Genomic DNA, 9,580 nt, shown 5'->3' with positions numbered 1-9,580 from the left:
ATAGTCACAATTTTTCATAAAAGTCGCAACTCTTCATTAAAGCCGCAACGTTTCATAAAAGTCACAATTTTTCATGAAAGGAGAAGGTTAGTTTTGTAAATAAATAAATTAAAAGGGAATTCTGATTTGTGGTGGCACCACGTAGACTGGCATAAGGTTCTCTGTTATATATATATATGATATGATATATGATTTCTTTGAATATTATACTAATTGGTTTACTCATTACTGAAGGTAACAGAGAAGCTTGTGGACATTGTGCATTTCCTTCATTTGGAAATCCATGCTGCATTTGGCTGTACTGGTATGCATTTGAACCTTCAATTTAACTTCTCTTATGGTGATTTTTACTGTCATGTAGGGGCTGGTTGGAAGAGTGATTGTCCTTAATTTGATGTTTCTGTTACTTTCTTAACTAATGCTTGCATTCAAGTTTTCGTTTTGTATCTTCAGAGATCCTTCTTTTTTTTGGATTGAACTTTTATGTTGAATTGTTAAAAAACATGAAAAAACTAGCCTACCAACCATTCAATTTTCCATGACTATTGCATGGAGAGTCCATACGCTAACTTGCAACATTCACAGGAAAGACAACGTCAAGTTGAGTCACAGTGAGGTAGTTTAACTTACCAACCAACCACCTATATCTTGCAGGATCACTAAGGGGCTACCCCTATCTTTGTAGAAGGTTAACATTTGGATCCATAGGAGGGTTGATAGGTCTATAACCTGTCATTCCTGTCTCCTAAGTATATCTAGAACATGTCATTCCTGTCTCCTCAAGTATCTCTAGAGCATACTTCCGTTGTGAAATGGTAATACCTGATATAGAATAAGCGACCTCAATACCAAGAAAATATTGTAATCCCCTAGATCATTAGTCTGAAAGTGCTAATAGAGATTCCGCTTCAATTTGGTGATACAATCTTGTTCATTGCATGTGATGACTATATTGTCAACATAAACCTCCAAGTAAATGCAAAAAATTCGGGCCAGAATGCTGGTATAAGACAAAATGGTCAGCTTTATTGTAAGTTATGCCAAACTCCTGAATAACGATGCAAAACTTACTACGCCAGGCTCAAGGAAACTGTTTCAGACCATAGAGTCACTACAAACTTCATAAATATTTGTCTAATCTTGACTTTGATGTAACATCCTCTTAACTTATTCTTGTGAATTCAGTTTCATTGAAGTTATGCCAAACTCCTGAATCACTATGCAAAACTTACTATGCTAGGCTCGAGGAAACTCTTTTCAGAGCGTAGAGTGACTGTAAACTTACCAAATATTTGTCTAATCTTGACTTTTGATGTAACATCCTATCAAGCTGTCTGTTGAAAACAAATGGTTTCCTGTTGTTGAAGCATGTCTAGTGGTCAGGGGAGATTCCTTGATCTTGGATGAATTTTTGAGCAATCTGCTACTAGTTATTCGAACAACAGAACTAGAGTTCGTAGATTATGCTTATTGCTCAATACTTGTCTATGAAGTTACAGTTATTCTGATTGTACAGTTCATGAGCTGTTTCATTGGTCCCATTTGAATGGTATGTTTGGAATCATTTTGGGGGACAGAAACTCATGAGAGACGCTTGTGAACTTCTTTTGTTGAATCATAATCATCTTAAATTTCTGTTTTGATTTTGCACAATGTATCAAGTTAATTGTAATCTTGACTAGACTGCACATGGTTTAGTGACTAGACTGGAAAGTTTGTGGTATCATGATTACCATAGTGTTGCTGATCCTTGCAGATGGAGAGAGATCTATGAGAAACAACAACCAGAGGTTGGGATCTGCTGGTCTTGCATTGCATTATGCGAATATCATCACTCAGATTGATACACTTGTAAGCATCTCATGTTTGTTTTAAAAAAATCAACTATTATCTTCAGAAGTCTTGCTCCAAGTATTTTTCCCTTACTTCCATCTGACCCACTTTTGGTCTCTATTAGTAGTGTGATGTTGTGGAATATGGGACGAAATTTCTTTTCTTTCTCCAGTAAGCTAAAACACCTTTTTGGTGATCATATCAACAATCCTCATCCTTTATGTTTGTGTGCTCTCATTTAATCATCATCTTTGATCCCAAATTATATGTTCTAAATTGTACTTCAAAGACTCCCCTGAAATATGTGGAACTCATCAATTCGCTATTGAATTTGTGAATTTCAAACCTTTGCTTGAGGCTGAAATTGATTTCTGCGAAGCTCTAATATTTGCTGACATACTAATGTGCAATTGAGCCTTTTTATTAGTGATCCATTTTAAAATTGCCTCTTAACTTTACTCGAACTCCTTCAGTTTGTTACCTCGTTGCTTTTTCATCTTTATTCTGTTGTAACACTTTGGGACATGCACGGATGCACTTATTTCACTTGCTTGAGCCTCATTTTGATTCCTTTGATGATCAGAGGCGGACCCATGTGGAAGGGTGGGGGTGCTCGTGCACCTATTAACTTCAAAAAAATTATGTATATATATGTATATATACCTAGCAAAATAGTATATATATTTAATTTCCATCCTAACATGCAAAAGAAGGCTCAGGGCATGTTGGTTGCATCCTATCTCCCTTACCTGTGACCTTGGATCGAATCTCAACTCTCACTTTTAATTGCTTTTTAAAAAATAAATTAAATGGCTTATAATAGCCATGGAAAACAGTATTGGCAAATGGGAGTGTTGAGAATCGAACCTGCAACAGTTCCTGGAGTTATTCTTCAAAGTAAGTACTCCAAAAAACTCTGTGGAAGTTTATACTAAAGAACTTTAGGATAATAACAAAACAAAGTATTTGGTTTGTGGAGCTGATGAAGACATATAGCTGATTAGCTGACAACAAGAGCTAGTTTTATTTAAAACTGAAGAGGAACACTATGGTAATGGAGTAATGTATGGGTGGTCCAACTAGGTGATCGTTCTTGGACTTAACTATGCACTTTTGTTGTAGAGTATTAGGAGAAGATGAGTGATGGAGTACTCTTGGGAAGATATGAATCTTTGAGCCGACTCGTAAAGATACTCTTTGGTATGGTCACTTTTTATGATACAAATGGGGACTCCTAACGGATTGTAATTTTCAAAATTTTGTTAGTACGTAAAAGAGCTTGGAAGATATTTTCATTGGGAATATTCCAGTGCAGTTGTAGTAATCGTCAATCATTGTAACACAGTAATGAGCTTAGACTAGAACTTACAGGCTTGGTCCGATGTAATCATGGTGGACAAGTTGTAAAACAACAACAACAACAACATACCCAGTGAAATCCCACTAGGTGGGGTCTGGGGAGGGTAAAGTGTACGCAGACCTTACCACTACCTCGTGGAGGTAGAGAGGCTGTTTCCGGAAGACCCTCAGCTCAAGTGTAACAAAGCCAAGTAAAGGAAGAGAATTATATAAAGCATAACATCCAATAAGAAAAATAGTGCATAATCAACAAAGGGGGCAATACATCAAGAAAATAATGTGAGAAGTGAAACGCAGTAAACAACATAAGGCAATAGGGATCACATACAAGAACTACAAGTGTACGGCTAAGACTCCTACAAACGCTAACAACCCATACCCTCGCCAGGAAAGACAGCACGCTAACCCTACTAGCCTTCAACCTTAATACGTGACCTCCACTCCTTCCTATCTAGAGTCATGTCCTCGGTAATGTGTAGCTGGGCCAAGTCCTGTCTAATCACCTCTCCCCAATACTTCTTGGGCCTACCTCTACCCCTCCGCGTACCCTCTACTACCAGCCCCTCGCACCTCCTCACTGGGGCGTCCGCGCCCCGTCTCTTCACATGTCCAAACCATCTCAGTCTCGCTTCCCTCAGCTTGTCCACCACAGAGGCCACTCCCACCTTCTCCCGGATAACCTCATTCCTAATCTTATCGCTCCTAGTGTGCCCACACATCCATCTCAACATCCTCATCTCCGCAACATGCATTTTCTGAACATGTGAGTTCTTGACTGGCCAACACTCCGCTCCATACAACAAGGACGGTCTAACTACCACTCTGTAGAACTTACCTTTAAGTTTAGGCGGGATTTTCTTATCACACAAGACTCCAGAGGCAAGCCTCCATTTCATCCAAGCAGCCCCAATGCGATGTGTGACATCATCGTCGATGTCACCACTTTCTTGGATTACAGACCCAAGATACTTAAAACTTTCTTTCTTAGGAATGATCTGTGTGGCAAGTTGTAAAAGGGATGGGAATTTACTACTGTCTTGTTTTGGGAAGAAGCACATTTTTGTTTTCCAAATTGATACGAGTCGTAAACTAGTGTTGTTATGGATGAAAATCAGAAATTATATGTCAAAGTTAAGAGAATGAGGATGACCAGTAGTAATGCAGTGAAATGAGCCATATGGCAGATAGTAAATGTCTCTTGACTTGCATCCTCCATGCAATTGTTTGTCCTGTAACATGATCCTACAAGGAATTGAGCAAGTCCGCTGATAATAATAAAGCTAAATGGGCATTCAGAAACTTATAGGACATAGTTAAGAGTCAGAGATGGAGTGATGAGAACTTGACCATGGTTTTGGTGCCAAAAGTAAGGATAATTTGGGTGAGAACAGAATATCGAATATAAGAGAATACATATCTATTACTTGCCATGTGCTGAGATTCTTATATCAAAAACCCATGCCCTAGAGACAGAATGTTTGAGGAACATCACTGAGTTGCGGGTATGTGTGAAAGAGACACAGAAGAATCCTCAAGTGAGTTTATTTGAAGAATTCGTCATGTTTGTCACTAGTTCCACTGTTGACTAAAGTACGAAATCCTGAAGGTGCTTTCTGATCGTTGCTTTCCATTGCCATTTATGATCAGAAAAGAACTGGTCTTTAATTGACATTTTAAAATCATAGCTACATTAGCCTACTAGCTTGTCAATCATGTAGAGATTATTGTTGCATAATTATCTTTTGTAATGTCTTTGTTGATGACATTTCCTATTGGTATTGCTAGCTAAGGTATCTTTGATATGATCAGGTTGCTCGACCAGGTTCAGTGCCCCCAAATACAAGAGATGCTCTATACCATGGATTGCCACCAAGCATAAAGTCAGCTTTACGTTTCAAATTAATGTCATTCTCACTCAAGGAAGAGGTACTTATATTTGTATGATCACGTCACGTCCAATGTCAGGGATCAACTATTTGATGTTTTGCTTGTGACAAGCTTACAAGTTTCTTCCCTCTAGGTGATTGAACTATAGTCATTTCCTTGTGCAGTTGACAGTGCCACAAATCAAAGGTGAAATGGAGAAAACATTGCAGTGGCTTGTACCGATGGCAGCCAATACTACCAAGTAAAACTACTTTCTAGGAAAATATTTCTTCATTGGCTACATTTGCTTGATTTTTACCATGTTCTACTTCCAAATAGGACTTTTGTGTTGCATAATTCCTTTTGGAATTCTAATTATGTTGGATGTTGTTAGAAGGTAATCTTTCTTTTTGGACAGATTTTCCCTGAAGTGATCCCTCAAAATAAAACTGCATGGGACTGATATAAGTCATTTTGTAGGATGTTGGGAACAAACGAAACAAAAGCAAACTGTGCCGCTATGAAATGTTTTAGATGATAAATATTTTTACTGAAAATGCTTTTCTAAAAATATATTTTCCAAGTCATATTTGGTGAAATATAATAGTGGTGGTTGGATATAGAAGGTGAAAGGTAGGCATGGTTTTGGTGTTTGGTGATAATCATAACTAGTAAGACAATAAGAATACATATAATGTTTACAAATAGGAACAAGTGTCATGGAGGAGTGGATCGAAAAATGAATTTTGTCCATTACATAAGTTGTTTCCCTTCTTTTCATCTGAAAATGGTTTCCTAGGCAGAAACATTCTCAATGTCTTTTGGGAACATAGCCTTGGAAAGTGATTTCCAAGGATGACATAACATTATTCATGTCATACCAATCAAGCCTATTTAATGGAAAATAAAGGAATGGAATTAGCTTACTTTGTATTTGGCTTAAAGATGTATCCTCAGACTGTTTATAGAGGAATGGAATTAGCTTACTTTGTATTTGGCTTAAAGATGTATCCTCAGACTGTTTATGTATCCTAATATGTGTATCTTTTCAGTACCAGGGTTAGTTTGTCTTTCTAAAGAGTGGTCAGATAGGGTCTTTCTGTCCTTTTCCACCCACTCTGGTATGGTAAAAGGAAGTGGGTGGTTTAGTTATTATCCTCCTTTCCTTTGATCTCTTCCCACCAACGTCAATCCTAATCCCTAAAACAGTTCATATTTATCATGTCCATCTACTTTAAAGATACAAAAATACAACACAGCACAGAGGATTAATTCACGGAAAAAAGCGTCATTTCTTTTCTTGTTTATATTGCCTTGGAAGTCAAATAGGGATGGAAGTTGAAACTTCTGAATTTTCATATTGTTGGGGCCTAAGTGTTCCCCTTAATTTGGAATATGTTCAACCAAAAATTGATTATGAATACATTAATTTTTTTTGGTTCAATCAATTTCTCTGCGTACTCAATAGTGTTTTTATTTTCTTTTTCAAAAATCATTTCAGAGCTCATCATGGCTTTGGATGGGTTGGAGAATGGGCAAATACAGGGTGAGCTCAAATCACTATGAACTTATTTTTTAATCCGTCTGTATCTTCCTTTGGCTTGTCTAATTGAATTATTTTTCATCTGTAGGTCCGAAATGAACAGGAAATCTTCGAGCCAGGTTGATCTTCTTCGAATTGAGACACTGTATCATGCAGATAAGGAGAAAACAGAAGCATATATTCTTGAATTAGTGGTGTGGCTCCATCATCTTGTCAGTCAGTCGAAAAGTGCTAATACTGGAGTGAGATCTCCAGTAAAATCTCCAACCTGTTCCCCTAATCAAAAGACAATTGAGTTGTCTAATCACCGATCAAGCTCTCCATCATCCCCATTATCGGTTGAAGACCAAGAAATGCTTCGTGATGTAAGCAAGAGAAAACTAACTCCAGGGATTAGCAAGTCTCAAGAATTTGCAAAAACAGGGTTGAGCAAGTACCACAGGCTGAGTAAGAGCAGTAGCCATTCACCTATAAATGAAACCAGAAGGAACCCGTTCCCTATCAAGAGACCGTCTTCTGTTCCAGTGATTGACTTTGACACTGACCGCATGAAAGCTTTGGATGTCATCGACAGGGTGGACTCAATTAGAGGTGCATAATTGGTACAACATTAGGCTGCATTGCCAGCTTAGGATATCATTGTGCATAGTGATAGTATGTTTATTTACTGCATTGGCAAAACGTAAATAGAGAGCAACTTTTAGTTAGCTGTACATTGGCTATATTATGATGGCCTAGCAGGCCTAATGCATCAACAAATTATCTTCATATGCTTCCCTTGTGTTATGTCCTGTTTGTGTTTGGGAATTGGATTATCCCTAACACGAACTAGATCAGATATCTGTTGTGATTCAGGGTTTCGCGATGAGTGGAAGTGATTTTTTTTCTCAGAGGAAAAGTAGGGTTCGGGACCGGAACAACCATGGTGGATAGGTGGATGGCACAAGGAGGTGGAGTAGAGTCCCTTCTTTTTTGGTTGAGAGAAAGTGTCTTGGATCTCTATTTTTTTTTTGGAACCCCAGGATAACCCGCAGCCGTTACAACCTCTGCCCTTCGAGTGAGCACTTTGTGCGCACTGGGTAAACTCCCACTGTGTAATAGCTTGCAAACCACACATTATCACTGATTTATTGTCAATGGCTTAATATATTTGATTTGAACAATTCATGAGCTATAACAGTCGCCTAATCCAAAGTAAATTAAAAGTATTTTCAGATAGAAAAAGACTTCCCGGCTCACGGCCATTTTATAAACAACCGGAAGGAATTATCTGTTGTTATTTCCAACTCCTAATTAGAGATTTGTCAAAAATAAAGAAAATAAACTAAAAATAAAAGCGAAATCCTTCGGGTGAGAACTCTGCACTAGGCAAGCCCTATGTGACAGGCTCGACTCAGAAGACATTGAGGGGGGATCGATCCCTGGTTATCCGTGTGGATAACCACCCTCCAAACCAACTGAGTCATCCCGAAGGACTCTTGGAGCTCTATTATAATGTTTTAAATAACTAGAAAAAGTTATGTTATTCTCCTTACTTAATCAACCTTTATACAATTATCAAAAAGAGCAAAGAATTGCAAACATGAAATTATGTGTTTTTATTACTTTACTCTCTCTAATTGGGGGGCATTTAGAGATAATTTTAGCAATAACATTTGCATAAATTATCCTTAATGTAGGTTTGATCACTCATTAGGAGTCATAGATCATTTAGGCATATAGTCTCTACTCTTTAAAATGTGGCCACAAATTAAAATTATTGCAACTTTAGTCGTACTCAAACTCCATACTATTGATGATCTGAAGTATTTTTTAGTTGTTTGAATATTTTTTAGTTGTGTCTAGATTTTAAATATATGTCTCACCCCTGTTGATAGAAAAGTAACTGGGAAAAAATAATCATAAATAACCATTCTTTAGCGACGTAATTAAAAATAGCCATTGTATGAAATTGTGAAATAATTGAAAAGTGGCTAGCTAGTTATTACTACAAATAATTGTATGAACATATCTCAGTATTAACATGGTATAATAAAACATGTAAATGATAAAAATGAATCAATTTATTGAAGAATTAACATAGGTGTATAACAAAACTTATATAAAAGTTCCTTTATTTTCTTCATTAAAACTGTCTTTTTCCCTTTTAAGTAACTTGCTGATTTCAATTGTCAATGAATATTCTCTCTCCTAAAGAATTTTAAAAAGGCTTAATATTTTAAATTATCTTCTTATATATAAGTAGTAACACGTCAAAAGTGTAAACTTGGGTTCTTATAATGAAATGAAAAAGATTATATCATGTTTCGTTTTTCGCCCGCCCATGTGTGTGGCTATTATTTAAATAAATAGTCTCATAATGATGACGATGATAATATCCTAACTACCTCCTTCCTTTTATTAAATAAATAAATGATAAAGGGAAAAAGAAGATACACACTACAAGATGTTTAAGAATAATATTAACTTTTTTCAAAAAAATAATAATTTAAAAAGGTAGAATATATATATCATATTTGGAAAAGGAAGAGATGATGATAGGAGTAAAAAGTTGACTAGTTCATGAATCTAATTATCTTTCTTTAAAATTTGTGGATTATGTGATAGAAGAGAATCACGTTACTGATTTGATTAGATTTTGAAATTTTTCGAATTGATATTCAAGATGATCGAATTACATATTTTTGGGGATTAATGTATTGTGCTGAGTTAATATTAATATTACGTACGTGGTCTCGTTGAAATTTTTTTTTTTTCTTTCTTTTGGTATCATGTACACATTTTTATTTAATCATTTGCGTAACTAGAACATAAAATTAATATCTCAAAAGATCACTCAATTTTGATCTTTTTCCAGCTTAACTCGTCTGTATTTTTTAAAGAAAAAAAATTTAAAATTATGTTACTTGAGTCTTAATTATAAATAATAAAGATAGTTTGATTAGTTATCAAATGTAGCAATAGTTCAATGTATCAATT

At 36.1% G+C, this 9,580-nt stretch overlaps 1 protein-coding gene across 1 annotated transcript in view; it reads left to right on the top strand.

Moving 5' to 3' along the window:
- LOC102594342 (uncharacterized) overlaps positions 1 to 7,369 on the top strand; it is a 20,047-nt gene extending 12,678 nt beyond the window's left edge. Inside the window, exons 8-13 of the mRNA XM_006351109.2 lie at positions 235 to 304; positions 1,757 to 1,851; positions 5,002 to 5,118; positions 5,244 to 5,320; positions 6,560 to 6,604; positions 6,690 to 7,369. Coding sequence (XP_006351171.1) covers positions 235 to 304; positions 1,757 to 1,851; positions 5,002 to 5,118; positions 5,244 to 5,320; positions 6,560 to 6,604; positions 6,690 to 7,200 — 915 coding nt within the window. The 3' untranslated portion in view covers positions 7,201 to 7,369. The remainder of the gene's footprint in view (positions 1 to 234; positions 305 to 1,756; positions 1,852 to 5,001; positions 5,119 to 5,243; positions 5,321 to 6,559; positions 6,605 to 6,689) is intronic.
- The last annotated feature ends 2,211 nt before the right edge of the window (positions 7,370 to 9,580 follow it).

This window comes from Solanum tuberosum, unplaced genomic scaffold, assembly GCF_000226075.1.
Source record: "Solanum tuberosum cultivar DM 1-3 516 R44 unplaced genomic scaffold, SolTub_3.0 scf00133, whole genome shotgun sequence".
In the NCBI taxonomy this organism is placed as follows: domain Eukaryota; kingdom Viridiplantae; phylum Streptophyta; class Magnoliopsida; order Solanales; family Solanaceae; genus Solanum; species Solanum tuberosum.
The sequence above is the reverse complement of the archived record's forward strand: the minus strand, read 5'-3'. Positions and strand labels throughout refer to the sequence as shown.